At 42.0% G+C, this 17,063-nt stretch overlaps 2 protein-coding genes across 2 annotated transcripts; one reads left to right on the plus strand and one right to left on the minus strand.

The window, feature by feature from the left end:
• The first annotated feature begins 1,082 nt into the window (after positions 1–1,082).
• LOC120669229 lies at positions 1,083–3,663 on the plus strand. Its single transcript, XM_039949013.1, has 3 exons — positions 1,083–1,770; positions 1,845–2,101; positions 2,185–3,663. Exons 1-3 carry the CDS (start codon positions 1,083–1,085, stop codon positions 3,502–3,504), a joined length of 2,265 nt encoding a protein of 754 aa, XP_039804947.1. The 3' UTR covers positions 3,505–3,663.
• A 1,791-nt stretch (positions 3,664–5,454) lies between these two features.
• On the minus strand, positions 5,455–15,795 carry LOC120669854 (kanadaptin-like). Its single transcript, XM_039949719.1, has 12 exons — positions 15,146–15,795; positions 14,649–14,734; positions 13,011–13,090; positions 12,116–12,171; positions 11,309–11,357; positions 10,105–10,254; positions 9,839–9,934; positions 8,280–8,393; positions 8,054–8,184; positions 7,668–7,900; positions 6,249–7,016; positions 5,455–6,162 (listed from the first exon to the last, which is right to left on the minus strand). Exons 1-12 carry the CDS (start codon positions 15,670–15,672, stop codon positions 6,113–6,115), a joined length of 2,340 nt encoding a protein of 779 aa, XP_039805653.1. The 5' UTR covers positions 15,673–15,795; the 3' UTR covers positions 5,455–6,112.
• Between the last annotated feature and the right edge of the window lie 1,268 nt (positions 15,796–17,063).

Genomic DNA, 17,063 nt, shown 5'->3' on the forward strand with positions numbered 1-17,063 from the left:
AGGGTAGGGGCAGGGCATTGGGGCAGTGCAAGGCGCTAGCAGCGCTAGGGTCAAGGTGTACAGGGGCAGCAGCAGAGGACGCGCAGGGCGCAGGGGGCAGCAGGCGGCCAGGCGCATGCCGGGGTGCAGGGCGGTCCCAGCATGGCGGCCAATGCATGGCGACGGCGGGGTGTAGGTCGTACCTGCGGCGGCGGACGATGGCCAAGGTTTAAAATTTCGGTGAAATTTCGATATTTTTTTCGTTTTCGGTAGTTACCGGGAAGTGGAATTTTGATAAATTTCGTTTCAAAATTCAAAAATTCAAAAAAATTTGTAAAAAATATGATAAAAAACTAGGTGTTTTTCTGAGCAATTAGCACTTGAAGTAATTGAAAAATAAGTTGATTTGGTTGGTTAAAATCACTAAATGGTTTCGGACCCGTTAACCAATAATAAACCCGTTAAGCGTTTTAACCTACCCAACTCACTTGGGTCCGCCCCGACGCAGCTCGTCACTCTTCCAGTGCCTTCCTCGCTCTCCTCTCTTTTCCCCTTCGTCCCTCCGCCCTTCCGCCGCCGCCAGCAGTAGATTTCGGCGCGTAGCACCGAAATTTCGGCGGAAAAACACCGGATTTCGGCCGGAATGTAGAGGATCCCGCTGCTGGGAAGGCGCGGCGGCATACCGCTGCATCCCGACCGGATTTCGCTGTCTTACCGGCGAAAAAACGCTACTTCTGTCCGGATTTCGGCGCTGGCTCCGGGAAAGAAAGGTATGAGAGAGTATTTTGCGATGGTGATGCTTGTTGATGTTGATCTAAGTTAGTTACTGCTGATATGTGATGAACTTCATGCTAGTTAGAGGAAATTGGGAAGCTAGGGTTAGAGGAAATGTTAGGATTTGTTAGTTGATTTGGCATGGAATGTATAGAAAAAATCATTCAAACATTTTGGATATGAATTGTATTGAATATTAGTGATGAATTTAATAGCCGATTCATGAACTTACACCGTGCTAGTTTGTATGATGAAAACGAGCACGAATTGTAGATACTATGTGATATTCATGAACTTACACCGTGCTATTTTTCTGTAATTGTAGGACAATGCCAGACGTAGTTTGGGAGCATGGCCAAAAGGTCGGGGGTGGTTTCAAATGCAAGTATTGCAGGGAGGAGAAGGGTGGGGGAGGAGCAACACGGTTCAAAGAGCATTTGGCACATAGGGGGAAAGATGTGAAGGACTGCCCTTCGGTTCCGATCGAAGTTAAGCAAATCTTTAGTGAGCAGTTGGACAGGAACAAGGTTAGAGCAAAAGCAAGGGCCCGAGAAAGAGTGCTGAGGGACCAAGCAGCAAGGGGGCGGCACACTGACCTAGAGGAGGAGGGTGGCCAGGGGCACGACGAGGATGCAGAGCTACAGGCTGCCTTACACCAGTCCCGCCAAGAGTATGACTTTATGCAGCAAGCTGGGCCACGATACGAGAGGGGTGGCGGATCTGGAGCTGCTTCTGGATCTATAAGTGGTGGTGTTGGAGGCAGTGGTGGACCACAGCCTTCGATGTTCAGAAGGAGTCAGTCACAAGTCCCCGAGAGGGTTAGGGACTACCACCTAGGTTTGAGCAGTGCTCCACGACAGCAAAGGATTGATACCGGCCCATGGACTGTCAAGGGGAGGACATCAAGAGAGCTTCTAGGGAGGGCATGGGCGAAGGCGTGCCATGCTGTCGGTATTCCCGGCCAGAAAGTCGATGACCCATACTTTAAAGCTGCGATCGTGGAGACCCAGAAACAAGGTAACAATGTATATTTTGAGCTACATTACATATCCTTCATTGTGATCTTAATGCTTTCTCTTCTATGACCGCAGGTGTTGGAATCAAAATACCATCAGGGAGGGAGATAGATGGAAAATATTTGGATGAGAATGTGAAGGAGATAGAGAAAGAGATAGAGAAGTGGAAGAACGAGTGGGATGAATGTGGAGTCACGATCATGTGTGATTCGTGGACGGGGCCTATGCGTAATTCGGTCATTAATTTCTTGGTGTATAGCGGTGGCACCATGTATTTCTTGAAGTCCATCAATGCGTCCGACAAAATACAGGACCATCAATACTTGTTGAAGGTAAGTCCATGTATCGATGCATTGTTCTCACCTTGGCATAAAATATAGTACCATACGCATATCACATTGGCAATGTTGTGCAGGAGATACGAGCAGTGGTCATGAAAGTGGAGCCTCACAATGTGGTTCAGCTTGTCACGGATAATGGTTCGAACTACAAAAAAGCCTGCAAAATTCTCTGTCACGAGTTCCCTACCATTGCATGGCAGCCTTGCCTTGCCCATACCATCAACCTTATGCTGAAGGACATAGGGAAGTGGCCGGAGCATGATGCTTGTATTCGAAGCGCGCAACGAATTTGCAGCTGGCTCTACAACTCCAACAGTTTACACAGCATGATGAGAGAAGCCATCGGTGGAGAGTTGGTCAAGTGGAATGTAACAAGATTTGGGACCAACTACATGTTCCTTGAAAGCATGTATAAGAAGAAGGACCAGTTCATGACATGGTTAGTGTCACCTGAGTTCCGACGGTCCCGCCACTTCAAAAGTGAAACTGGAAGGTACATTTACGAATGCATCACAAGTCTTGAATGGTGGGCGAATATGGAGTATGTGATCAATGATGTTGAGCCTCTGTACATGTTTTTGAGATTTGCTGACACAGACAAGACACCTAATTTGAGTGAGGTGACAATGGAGTATCAAAACATGAGGCAGACATATGCCAGCAAGTTCAGCAGTGACTACCCCCGGTTTGAAAAGATCATGGCTGTGATAGATGCAAGGATGACCACAGTGATGTCAGGCACATATATGGCCACTGCTTGTGCTCTTAACCCTTATGTGCAGTACAGTTTGGGCACATCACAGAAAGTCATGGCAGTAATGCGCAATGGCCTGGAGAAAATGTTGGATACTAATTCAGCAGCAATTGCATTGCAAGAATTTGAAATATTCAGGACGAAGCAAGGTGAGTTCTCTAGTGACATTGCTAGGCGAATGGCCATTGACCGGAAAACTTCACCAGCTGCTTGGTGGGCTACATTTGGGGGAGATACACCAGTGTTGCAAAGGGTCGCCCGACGCTTGTTGTCGCAGTGTGCAGCCTCTAGTGGATGTGAAAGGAACTGGAGCACATTTGCTTACATCCACACCAAACTGCGCAATAGGTTGAGCCACCAGAAATTGGACAAATTGGTCTTTGTGAACTACAACCTCCGCTTGCGTCTGCAACGTGCTACTAGAGGGGTCGATCCATATGACTATGATCCAGTTAGCAGTTTCATGGATCTTTCTTTGTACCGGCAGTCATCAGCAATTCAAGATTGGATGAAGCAATCAAGGTCCAATGGAGACCCAGCATTTGATGAAGACTCTGACTTCACTGACACTCCATTGCCGAGCCAGATGTTCACTGACATAGGCTCTTCTCATGGTCACGATGAAGATGTGGAGACATAGGCCGAAGAAACAATTGGGGACACACATCTGGGAAAAAGGAAGACTAAGATTGGTCCCGAAATGAGAAAAGGGAAGAAACCACGCACTGAGGAGGAGTTAGGTAGTGACGATACCACACCTGAGCCTAGTGGTGGTGAGGACATTGGTGATGAAGATGATGATGATGATGATGATGATGATGATGATGATGATTCCAGTAGCAGTGAAGGTGATGGCAATGATGGCAACGAAAGTGGTGGTTATCGTATATCTCCTACTATAAGGTTCACTGGGGAGGAGGACTTCACCCATGCAACACAAGATACAGATCATGGAGCACCTACTTCACAACGACAAACAACATCGACACATCGACATGGTCGACAGGCCCCACTTGCATACAAGGTTCTAAAAAACGCTAGACGCTAGGCGAACGTTTGCCTATGGTTTAGAGTTTTTTGTGATTAAACGTAGATTGAACATGATTAAACGTGTGTTGTGATTAAACGACACTGTGATTAAACACAACGCTTGGCCACCGTTCAGTGTTTAATCAAGATTAAACGACGTTTAAAAATGTTTTTTAGAACACTGCTTGCATATGATGAAGATAGCTCCAACTCTGCCTCCACTGGTCAGTACTACAACTCTTACAGTACTTCTCCCCCTGCAGGGGGCTTTCTGTGGCCACCACCAGGGGTGGTGAACCCGCCACTTCCGCAGGCAGTTGCAGCATTGCCTTATTTGGATTATCACGGCTACCTACCATATGGAGCTCCACAGTTGCAATATCGCCCACCTACGTACGTGTATTTGCCACCAACAGACGAGCCGTATGAGGGACCACCGGGAGAGAGATTTGAGGACTGAAGAATGCAGGTACTTATCCTATCAACAGAACTTATCTATACGTTTTGCTTCCTCTACTTATTCAATTTATTTCACATAAATATTTAAATGCAGAGAATATGCTACATGGATTATTCTGGACTATGTCTTTGCCTTGTTGTATCTTTGGATTGTAATAATTCTAAGGGACTTTGGATGTATTGCGTTCTATGTGTGGACTTTGGACATGAGTTATGTTTAATAATTCTAATGGACTTTGGATGTATTACGTTGTATGTGTGGACTTTGGACATGAGTTATGTGTTAAATGGTGTATTTGTCATTGTTTTGTGGAGTTATATATATGTTATGCATTATGAACTGTCAATATACACATAATCAGGGGAAATTTTGCCAAAATTTTCAATTTTTCCATATATACACATCATTTTCTGTTAATTTGCATCATTTTACGGTGAAATCACCGAAATTTCGGTCGAAATCACCGAAATTTCGGTCGGAATTCACCGAAATTTCGTTTTTTGAATTTGAATTCACTTTCTGTTCGGAATTAGCTAATTTCGGCGAAATTTCGACCAAAATTTCGTTTCCGGCAAACGGCGGGATTCGGAAAAAAAACGAAAAGGTAAACCCTGACGATGGCCCGAAGGAGGCGGCGCCGAAAAAAAAACGCCCGCGGGAGTCGATCGGGAGTTGGAAGAGCGGGTGTATTTTTACGCATAATGATAGGCAATATACCAATTTTAGGAGATGGAAAATTAGAATATAGTACTATTGAAGACTGTTTTTTTCTTTTCCCAAAAAAAACAAAGATGGGAAAAAAGGATAAAGAACTCTTGGAGATGTTCTAATCCTTCAGGGATGCCTGTTGGAAGACACAAAGTTTGTTTGAACATGCAGAGTTAGTTTTTGTGTAATGATTAAGCTAGGAAGCGTATCGTGTCTAGCTTCTTGTTAATTTTTCAGTTAATCATCTCCGCTCTAATAAGCTTCAATTCGCAATCCTTTGTTTTAGTATGTGCATTGAAAATTAAGCAATTGATTAACTGAACAATGCATTGATAAGGAGTACATGCATCATTTCTCTACCTCCATAATCTATCTGCAAAAACTCAATCTATCTGCAAAAACCCAGGACACTACATTTCAAGACCAAGGGAGTAGAGTTCTTTCTTACATATATGCATTTAGTGAAATTTCATAGCTTTTGTATTTTTTTTTCAAAACATATGTATTGTATCTTCCTTGGATTACCGAAAACAATAGAAAGAGATCTCTCTCCCCCTGGAAAAACATTTCAAACAGCTGCAGGGAAATTCTCCCCTTCAGCTCCTGTGGTGGAGAGTGGAGGTGGGAATTGGTAGTCCAAAAATTTCCCCATGAGGCCATGAGGGCTCATTCGGTTAATCCCCTTCACAAGAGGATTGGGAGGGACTAGAGGGGATTGAGGGGGATTTTGACTTGTTAGGGATTTAATCCCTCCCAACCCCCTCCAAACCGAACAAGCCCTGAGCAGTTTCTTCCCTGGGCTAGTTACCACCTGCTGCCAAACTAGCCCTTAATGTACCATCTCTGCAAAAATTGAGAGAATCAGCAGATGTACAATTCCACTATGAGCTCAACAAAACCAGTTTTCTTTGACCCTTTCTAAGCTCGCCATCAACAGAATGAGCAATATCAACTTCTATTGCAATGCCTTCACAGAATATGGCCCCAAACAGGCTTGCAAGTTGTAGGCACGCAACTGTACTTCACAGCGCGAGTTGTTAATGGAAGTACATCAATAACCCAAACGGTCATTCAATGATGTGCGCCCATCACCAGTTTGACCTACATAAAACACAGTAACAGTATTAGTAAGCGACAAATCAATTCATATGCTATTGCGTAGCAACACATTAGTACAATTTCCTTACCTTCAGGTGGCACCCATGTTTCAGAATTTGGTCCTGCTTCAAGGAAATCTGGCCTCGCTGGACCCAATACCCGTTTTTGTTTTGACTTTTTCCCTTCTCTCTTGCTAGCATTTGGTTCGTCCTCATCCTCCATTTCTTCTGAAGTTTGTAGACCGCGTTTATGCTTAAGCAGAAGGGCCACTGCATCGGCAACTGATGCTTCACTTTCAACCGAAGATGAATTTGTCTCGCTGGAAGCTGATTGGTCAGTGGACTTTCTCTTCCGTAAAATAAGGCCAGGAGCAGCCTCTTCAAGCTCCTTTCCACTGCCTGAATTAGAAAGAATTGCTTTCCTATCTTTGTAGTCCACAAAATTGTCAGGTTCCTCTGCAACTGCCTTTCCTTCATTTATGAAGTTCTCTTCAGGTTCTATGATCCTCTTATCACCAAGCCACTGAGGTTTTGGCATGGAGAATGCAGGCTTGCTCACATTTTCTTGGTTTTTGGAGACATCAGTCTCTACTTTAGCGGGCTTATTCGTTGCTGTCTCATTAGAAGAATCCTTTAGCTTCTCCTCAGCTGAAGTAGCCTTCACAACTTTATTTTGTTTCTTGGATTCTGGCCTTAGATTATCATTAGATGCTGGGGTTCTCGCTTCTCGAGGCTTTAGATCCCTCTTGCGAGCTGCTTCTCCCATAGGATCAGCTATTTTTAGTAGGTATACTACTCTGTCCAGCTCCGTCTGAAGATCAGATAGTTCCTTCTGAATTTGGGCAATCTTATCATGTACTGCAGGATGTATCAAACCAGTCAGAAAATCCAAAGACAGTGAAATGCATCTGAACTGGAATAAATGCCGGAATAATTGTGCATAAGTAAATGTGTAACCTCAAGGTTAGTTCATAGATGTTAAAGGCTGAACTATGATTAGATCTAAGAAAATGAGAAAATGTCATATGTGCAACAGTATATACTTTAGTCACTTAATGCTACGTAATTACCATTTTAATTGAAAATCAATGAATGCTAATATATCCTTCTTTTCAAATGCTATTGTGTGGGCATCTGCAGACCCTCTACAGTAAAAAATTAATCCAAACACATGATTGTGCTAGAGCCTGAATCAAGAATCCTAATGAACCAAACACTGGTCACAACTGGATTAATAGAGCACAACTGGGTTATTTGCTTTTATGATGGAAGACGGACGTGCTTATTTCGCAAAATTGAAGGAAACTACTCTCAAGTAGAAGCATAAGGAACCCTTTTAAATTTTTAGTAGCATGGATACCCCCTTCCAATGTTTTTTTTCTTAATCTTAACATAAAAAAATTACTATACTTCAATAATTCAGATATCAGGTTTGCAATGAACACTAAAATGTCAAAATTGTAAGACTCATGAATGATTAATCATAGTAATTGGAGCATACTAGCATACCCAATTGAGATGATAAGCCACTCATGTAAGCATCAAGGTCATCCCCAAGATCTGCAGTGCTGCTCTGAGCCAGCTTATGCTTCTCTTCTTCGAGCAATTTCTTTTTATTTTCAATATCACTGCTGATGCAATCCTTTTTCTCCAGAAGACTATCAGCAGTCTCAACTGATTGCTGCTCATTGGATTTCTGACTAGATTTCTTCTTTGTACGATCATAAAATTCATCATCATCGCTGAATTATTAAACAATTTATTAGTCAGCACATGAGATCAAGCATATAATGATCTACCATTAGTGTACCAAACTATAGTAAAAGGGTTTCAGATCTCAACATATAAATACCATACTTGTTGCAAGCACAGGTCATATATATCAGGGTACATACCTAAGAGCGTCATCTTCCTCCTCAAGACTTGCTTTATGGCTACCACGATTTGACTTTCCAGAACGAGCACCAATACTTTCGCGTATGCTGTCATTTAAAGTTTCTTCTAGATTATCCAACTCCTCCATAATCTGAAGAAGAATAGGTTTAGTCTTGCTCACCAAGTGAGCAATGGATGGCGCGCATTAATAAATGTAATGAACTGTGAACATGATGCACTACTAACCTGAGATATCCGTTGTTCATTTCGTGCTATCTGTGTTTGCTGACCTTGGGTTAGCCCACCTTGAGAAATGTCCTTCACTCTTATTACATCGATTTCTTTCTTCATGTTGGCAATCTGAAACAAGATAGCAGGTAAACCTTCATGATGAGCAGAGATACAATTGCATGTATAAGGCGAACCTCACAATAGAAGACATATATCACATAAGAAAACATAAATAGGTTTTAGTTTTCAAAAAAAAAATCAGACACTAATTTTGGGGAACATGTTGCTTCAAGCCCTTCACAGAAGTGTAAAGGAGTCACTTAGACCTTTAAACTTGTCCATACAAAGAGTAAGCACTTCCTAACACCTTTAATGGACAACTAGCAACATGACAACAACCACTATTTCAATGTTATTCTTACTTTATTTAGTCTTATACAAAAATAAAGCAGTAGGCAAATCTAACTTACAGTCCAGCTATCAAGCATAGTACTGACAAAACCACAATTAGCTTATAGTTTACTCCCTCCGTCCGGAAATGATCTACACATAAAGGTCTTCACAAATACCAAGGGGCAGCAGTTAATACATGAATAGGCCAATGGATGTTTTAGAATTTGGAGAGACACCCAATACATGCATGACTACTACTCATCTGAAGATCAATTTAGGACGACTCAAACACTCATGTGTAGATCATTTCCGGACGGAGGGAGTAGTTCCTAACATTAAACATCTGAATCATCAATTCCTGAAGCCTTTGGTTACCTTAGGGCAAGGGGGTGTACATCTGGCATTAAGTGCAATGGCACTGTAGCGTGGGTACTGTTACAGCAACACTTGCTAGCCACTAGTTGCTTACTCTATCTACTAGTTTGTTTCTTTCAACTTGCATCACTCGGGTATTTTAAAGATAGGATTCATTTAATATCTTGTAGATTGGTTGATAATCAATTTAAGTGGAGGGTTTCATTATTCAAGTCCAGATGGGTTGAGGGCACCCTATAAGGAGCTACCACAATCATTTGAGACAGATAAGACACGGTTATTGTACCAACAAGAAAGGGAACAAACTAACTAATTAATGAGTCCAAGTAAAACAACAATTGGTGCCAACTATAATTACATGTATTCCAACACCACAGAGCTTACAGCCGAATATATGTCATCTGGACCCATGTAATAAGTCCAAAATTAATTCCCACACTTTTGAAGAGCCTAGTACTACAGAATGCGAGCATAGCTCTAGTGATGATATTAAAGTATTAATATATACTCTACAGGCAGTTCAAAAAGGCATTGCTGCTCCAATACCAATAGGCCCATTTATTTAATTGGAATAAAAAATGGACATAAGGCAAGAATATTCCCAATCAGTCATCACAATATCACCAAAGCACTTGAAAGATTATCAGTGCAAAATATGAACTGGACACGGTTTCATACTAATCCTAACAAGTAATGGCAATTTCACATGAAATCAAATCAGATGTTTCATCCTAGTATAGTACATGCTAAATGAGAACTTGCAATGATTCGTAGGTATTCAACATTTATGTCCAACAAGTGCTTACCTTTTCCATTCGTTTTACTATCTTGCTACGTGTTTTCTCCTGTCTATCAGTAAGTTGACCTTTGTAGGTTTGCCAAGTGATTTCATCTGCATCATCCTAGGATACAAGAACATGATCAGTAAAAATACAAAGCTATATATGAAGACCAATTAGGAAAGTGCTGCAAAATATGATATGATGTGGCCAGAACTTGAGAATAGCTCAATCAAAAGCTTTTATCTACAACTACAAAATATGATCAGACTTGTCAGAAACAAACAGCCAACCTCTGCAGATTCTTCAATTGCATCTTCTGCCATACCCCATGAGATTCCCTCAGCTAAAGCGGCTTGAGTTTTTGCACGTAGAATGGAAGCTTCGCGATCAAGCATATCTTGCTGAATCTTAGCATCCCGGAGCTTCTGCATGTCTTTTTCCTGCCATGAAAAAGAAACAAATGAATATAAGCAACTGAAACAATATGATAGGTTGATGGAGCTTATGGGATTTAAAAATGTTCCTCATGAAACAATTCGTCTCAACACAATTAAGAGCATAAAGCTAACAGTTAAGGTAGGATAACTAAACTAGTTTGGATTCCATATAAATGATGCTCTACCTTAAGACAATTTTATCTTTGCTTATCACTGAAATAAATCCTTACTCTTGGAAGTATGAACAGACAGGTCTCTAGCTGACTTGGTTAGATGGCCTTAATAGCACTCCCTAGGTCCTAAGTTCGACTCCTTGTGGGAGCAAATTTCAGCCTGGGGTTTAGAAAATCCCCTCACCTGCCACCACGCTAAAGCATAAAGGAAGGTCCCAGCCCTCCGCACTCACTCGAGTAACGGCGCCCCTATGTAAGGGTGGGCCAGGGGGTTCGGGGGTTTTCTCAACCTGCGTAAGAGGTCTTCTCTTGAATTCAATGCTCGGGGGTTTCCTCCCCCTGCAGGCCAAGTTTTTTTTTACTCTTGGAACTTTGTCAAAATCATTTGTAACTTGAACATTCCTGGAAGAATATCTAAAAAATAAACAGGGACAAAAAAAAATCCAAAGGCACGCAGATCATATACCCCAGCTGGCGCATAAGCATGTGATTCACTATTTGAATCTAACTGAGACAATGTCAGAAGAACGACAAAAACCCTACCGGGAAACAGATTCAATCAGGTTTTTCATGTCATTTCGTTTGGAAGATGACCTCATTATTATTAATAATATCTTGGTACCTCCTTTTGCCTTTCTACCCTGTTATTTTTTGTATCGGCTAATGTAAGGTTTCATCTCTAGCCTACCCCAACTTGCTTGGGACTAAAATACTTTGTTGTTATTGTTGTTACCATAGCTGCATTGAGTGAAAATGGAGAACAACAGGCTGCTTGTTGCATCGTCAATTCGCTTTGATTAAAACATGGATAAAGCAGCAAGAAAGCAAAGAATTGAGAAAAACTGTGGGGTGGTAAATGAGCCCATTGAGTTTCAGAACCTTACCGGAGGCATCAGCTCAGATGGTCCTTGAAAAATGTACAGACGTGATGATCTAGTTAATGCATACGAAGAAAGTTAAGTCCCAGTTAACCAAGTGTAAAATGAGACACCAGATCGACGTGTGTAAACAGGTTGCCAAGAGACACAACAGTAAAAAGATCAAAGGAAGACAAAATTAGCTTTGCACAAGAAAAGGCAGGGACATGACTAGGAAGCCGAAACAGTGCCATTTCTTTTTTTTTCTAGAACACGCAGGAGAGCTGCGTATCTTTGTATTAAGAAGAAAGGAATAGTCCAATTACAGAACCCAAATCCCACCTTGGACTAGAACAGTGCCATTTCTATTTAAGCATTTTTTTCTGCAACCTTTTATCTATCTGTTACATTTGAAGGGACTTTGTCAAGCACATAATGAAGACCAAGTTTTAGAAAATCTAACATGCATAGTGAGTCAATTAAAAGTTAAAACCACTGTAAACCTTAGTAAAACCTAAATTCTGTGCTAAAGCCATTAACAATTAGCCACAGAACACATATCACTGTGTCCTGTTTGACATTAATGTATCAAATTACCAATGTCCGGTATGTTATTAATTTGACCAGTGGGTATGCCTAACACCGGAATAAGAAGGTTATGCAACAATACATGCCAACATAAGAAGAAAGAAGCTCTAGAGAGATCATATAGAGAATATTTGAGCACCGCAATGCTGCAATTTATGAAGCAACTTCTGCGTACAAAATGGAAGATCTTGTTCCCTAGAATTAAACATAAGGAATGGTCAAATAGTTAGTAACAAGCTTACTTACTGCCCAAACCGAATTACATCTCCAACATGAATCTCTGTGTACAACTTCTTCTTGACCTGCAAATCCAGTACATATCATCAAAAAAATAATAGACAATACACAGGGAAGTTTGAAATATTGAGACAAAGGAACATACAGAAACACAGGCCATCCCAAAAATAGATGACAAGATTAACTTAAAGAAATCACAGCATCAATCTGCACACACTGATCAATGCCTGATGCATTCTTCCTATCTAAATAGAGTTTAAAAGAGCAAATGAACATGTGACAATGCAGGTGCTTGTGCAGTGGTAGTATCTCTCCAATGTGTCATCGTCCGAATTAACCTCTTACAAAATAAGCAAGGGCTGCTGCTGAGAAATCCCCTTCCCCAGACCCCACCTTGTGTGGGAGCTTTCAGCAATGAGTAAGCCCTTTTACCTTCTAGGGAAAAAAGGGATGGAAACAAAAAGCTAATGATGCAAATCGAAGCTATTCGATGCCTATCTAGGACCTTATGACTGATTGATCAAATACTCCCAAGACTCCACCATTGTCATATATTCCAAGGCTGCCTAGAAATCCCTTCCCCAGACTCCACCTTGTTTGGGAGCTTTTAGCACTGGGCATGTCCTTTTACCTTTTAGGGGAAAATTAGATGGCAACAAAAAGCTACAGAACAAAATAGATCAAAGGAGAAGCATTCAGATAACACAAACTGGACTGTTTTACAGTGTAAATCATCACTGCAACAACATAAAGACAGTTCAACAGCAAAAGAATGACGGTATACAACATTATTAAACACACTGTTTTCCAATTAAAAAGTCAGGTAAAGTAGCAGCATGCATTCATGTAATTGACAATATAAAGATATTTAAAAAACAGTAGTGTTATCAGGAATTCATATTACCTGACTTTTGTTGATAAAAGATCCATGTGTGCTCCCAAGGTCATAAAGGAAAACCTTCCCATCATTTCTAAACTGCAGAACTAAAATAACATAAAAGCAGTTCATGAGTTACTGCCTTAGCACTAAAAAAAGAAATCTATTGTGATCAACTCAGAAATTTGGTATTCCAAGATTATTTAGTCAAGATAAGGAGGAACAATTGCTCATAAAGAGAGCAGTTCAACTAATACGCCTAAGTTTTTGTAAGAAAATTATACTAGAAGTACTCATCTTAACCCAGCCTCTCAAGTTTTCCATATTATGTTCTTTCTGCTACATAGGGATGATGCCATTCATATGTTACCAGTCTCATGTTTCCATAATACGTTCTTTCTGCTACATAGTGATAATGACATTCATATGTTACATCATGCTGAGAAATGTTAGCTCCTCGATAAAATGCCATTTGTTTTGTTCATGACAGTTTTGTCACTAAGCCATCACTGTTGAGGTTTTACCAATAGCATGTGCACAATATACTTCAACTTTACCAATGGTTGTGATGTCATCCACGCAATTTAGGTTATAAACTAGAAAAATGCTGCACTGTTGGCGCCTCCGAGAGGCTCGTCAAGGACGTATAGATTCGTGTTTATAAAGTTTTGTTGCGGGGTCGGTCAAATTTGATTTGGGCTCTTAAATGTATGTGTGTGAGGTGTGGACCGTTGAAATATGTCCATGGATCATCCATGCGTCCGTAGCGAGAAAACTTGTATGTGGCAGTCATCATAGGTGTCAATGTTGTGCTATATGCAGTGGGTAAATGTGCGAGGCGATTCAACCCGTCACCGATACATGGGTTTTCTATGAATTGGTTTCTCCAAAGTTTAGGGGGTTATTCATAAAATTGCCGTCAATAGCGTGTTGATTTTGTTAAGGTTTAGGGGTCTTTTTGGTTTCACCAAAGTTCCGAGGGGGGGGGGGGCGGGTCGTAAAATTGTCGTCAATTGAGTGTGTCGATCTCATTAAAGTTCAGGGGGTATTTTGTAAAATTGACATTCACAAAGTCCGTGGGCTCTTTTGAAAAATTATCATCCATTGACTGCAAGTTAATTTCACCAAAGTTCAAGGGATTCTTTGCAAAATTTACATCCCCAACTGTTCCTGGCCGTCGGATCGGCCGATCCGACAGCCGAGGAATTCTGGCCTACGTGGCCACCTCCTGGTGCAGGGAAATGCACCAGGTTTAGTTATAAGATATTACCCTCTCAACATAAAGGTTTATTCAAAGCAAGGCTCATGCTTTCTTGATCCAATGTTTATAATACGTTCATGAATGCAGCTATGCCTACTGTTCTTCCCAAGGTTCATTAAGTGGTGATGTACTAGCTCTCAGTTTCCAGCCTGCTATTTCAGGAATCAGTAAGGATGTACCAAGTTTGCTGGTCCTCAAATTTGTTTACAGTTTTTTTGTTTGAAACTGGGAACCAACCATACATCTAGCATATGCAGACAGTTACAAGATAACAAGACGGATTCGTAAGGAAGTGTTTAATAACCATTCTGCCATTCTGGATCAGAATATTTCACTGGTCGGTTAACGTTATGCTTTTGAAACTACGCCAAGTCTCAATTGACACGAGTGTGGCTAAAACATACCGGCATGAAATCGAGAAACAGTTGGATGCTCCAGCACAAAATTGCACATATCAATCCGACCAAACATGTAAGCTCCTTTCTTGGCCCTGCAACACATAGCAGGGGAAGGCGAAAAGGGATTACTTAACCATTATACCCACTAGGGATAGATGGAATGCCAGTCATTCACCAGCCCAAGTTTTGTAATATCAACAACCAACATGAATTTAGAGCGGATACTTAGTTCCAGTGCAATGTCTCAGCAATTCATACCCAGTGCAGTGGATAAAAATATAAAAGTAACAAAACTTAGCTAAAGCTCGTTTGGGTGCTGAGGATTACTGATTTCACACGACTAAAACAGCTAATCACGAGCTAAAAACACTACGAACAAACTGTAGCAGTACACAAAATATCCTTGATGGAGACATGAGCAGAGAAAACTAGCAAAAACCACAAGCGCACAATAACTTAATTAACAAGTGGAAATGATGAGAGCAAGGGGACTGAAGACTCACACGTCGAGCTGGTCGACGATGCTGCCGTCCTTGAGCACCTCGAGGAAGAATGGGTGGTCTGGCGCAGCGCTCCACTCGGGGATGACGTACGGCGCGCGCGGCCGCTGTTGCCTCTGCTGCTCCGCTGGCGGCACGGCCGCTTCCTCCATCTCAGTGTCGCTGGAGGAGGCTCCGCTGGGGTTCGGCGCACCCCCCGCTGACGAGTCGCTCACGCTAGGGCTAGGGCCAGAGCTGCACTCAACCCCCGCCTCCACCTCCGGCTGCGGTGCCGGCGGGGCGGGTTTTGGGGGCGGAGGCGGCGGCATAGAGGAGGATGGAGAGGGGACAGCGCTCCCATCCACCTCCGCCGCGGATGACGCCTCCTGGGACTCCGCCTCCGGCTGCGGCGGTGGCGGCGAGGGCTTGGGAGGCGGAGGGGGCGGCATGGAGGCGGAGGTGGGGCTCGGGGGCGGTGGAGGAGGCATGGAGGTTGTGGAGAAGGAGGGGCTAGGGTTTCGCGGCGGAGGCGGCGGCATGGAAGGGTCCATGGCTGCGGCCTGCGGCTGCGACGGGAGCGGAGGGAGACTAGCGCAGCGCTCCCCGGGCCCCGTACCGCGGACGGGGTGAAGGTGAAGCCGTGGATGGGCGGAGGCGGCGAACTCGTGTCGGCGTTGTCGTGCGCAAAATCTTGGCCGTCGGTCTTCACTATTCAGTGCAACGGTTAAGGGTAAGGGTAATTACAACAGTGCAGATAGATGTAGTCTATTTGCTATACATAGATAATTTGTATAGTGGTCGTTTGTTTAACTGTCAGTAAGATATTTAATTTATTATTTAGCACATAAATTATGGTGATCTAGTGTATAATTTAATCTTTATAGCCATATATGTGTCTATATGAGGGAATGTACATATCATGTAGATGGAGAATTGTAAGATCCTATTTTTTAGTTGTTCTACTTTTGTTGGATACTGTTGTAGTTTCCACTACTGCGCTGTAAATTTGCAATTTTTACTTGTTTGAGGTTGTGGAAGAGACAGTGCAGCTAGATGAAAGATATTAGGGGTCATTACCAGTGCTGCTGCTTTTCTTAGCTATTTGCCCCGAACAAACCTGTGTAGTGTAGGTCTGAAGTTTTTTTACTTGATTGGTTTCTTGTCCGTGGAAAGTATATTTTCGCTTGTAGGGAAACCACCACCACTTAATAAAATCTTTATGAATTATGTATTTTGATTAGCTTGGTTTCTGCTGAACCGATACATGTGGCAATATCCATGCCTGTATTTTTTTCAGAGTTGCTATTCATGCCTGTATCTTAAACCTCTTTTCCTTCTTAATTGAATGGCAGAGCTCCTGCCCTTTTCGTTAAAAAAAACAATATTCATGATTGTATACGATATATTTTTGGTCTAACATAGGCTATCAAAAATCTTGGAGAAGTACCAAACCAGTTTTGGAAAGATACTATGGGATGAGAAACACAAGGTAACCTTTGATTTCCAGACAGGATGAGAATAGCCCTTTTGAGTTAAAATATCAGAGTTTTTGCTAGTCTTCTAGAATTAGTTAAGCATATTGACCGACCATTGGTGAGCACATGAAACATTTCAGAACCTTAGTGCTGAGATTGATCATATAAAGAAAGAGAACGATACCATGCAGATTGAGCTCAGGTAATGCTTAAACTAGAGTAATTTGTATTTTCTTTTTGAGGATCCCTTCTTAATTTCAACTCGATGTTTATGGAGAATGTGATCTCTTGCTATACACTTCAGCAAGAACAGATTATATTTTACTTCTGGGGAATTTCCCTCTTCCTTTTTCATGTTGATATTTATGGAGAATGTGATATCCTCTTGTTATGGCACAGGCATCTGAAAGGTGAGGATCTAAACTCGCTGTAACCCAAGGAGGAAGTAACATATATTTTGTAGAATA

The sequence above is a fragment of the Panicum virgatum genome, chromosome 4N, assembly GCF_016808335.1.
Source record: "Panicum virgatum strain AP13 chromosome 4N, P.virgatum_v5, whole genome shotgun sequence".
In the NCBI taxonomy this organism is placed as follows: domain Eukaryota; kingdom Viridiplantae; phylum Streptophyta; class Magnoliopsida; order Poales; family Poaceae; genus Panicum; species Panicum virgatum.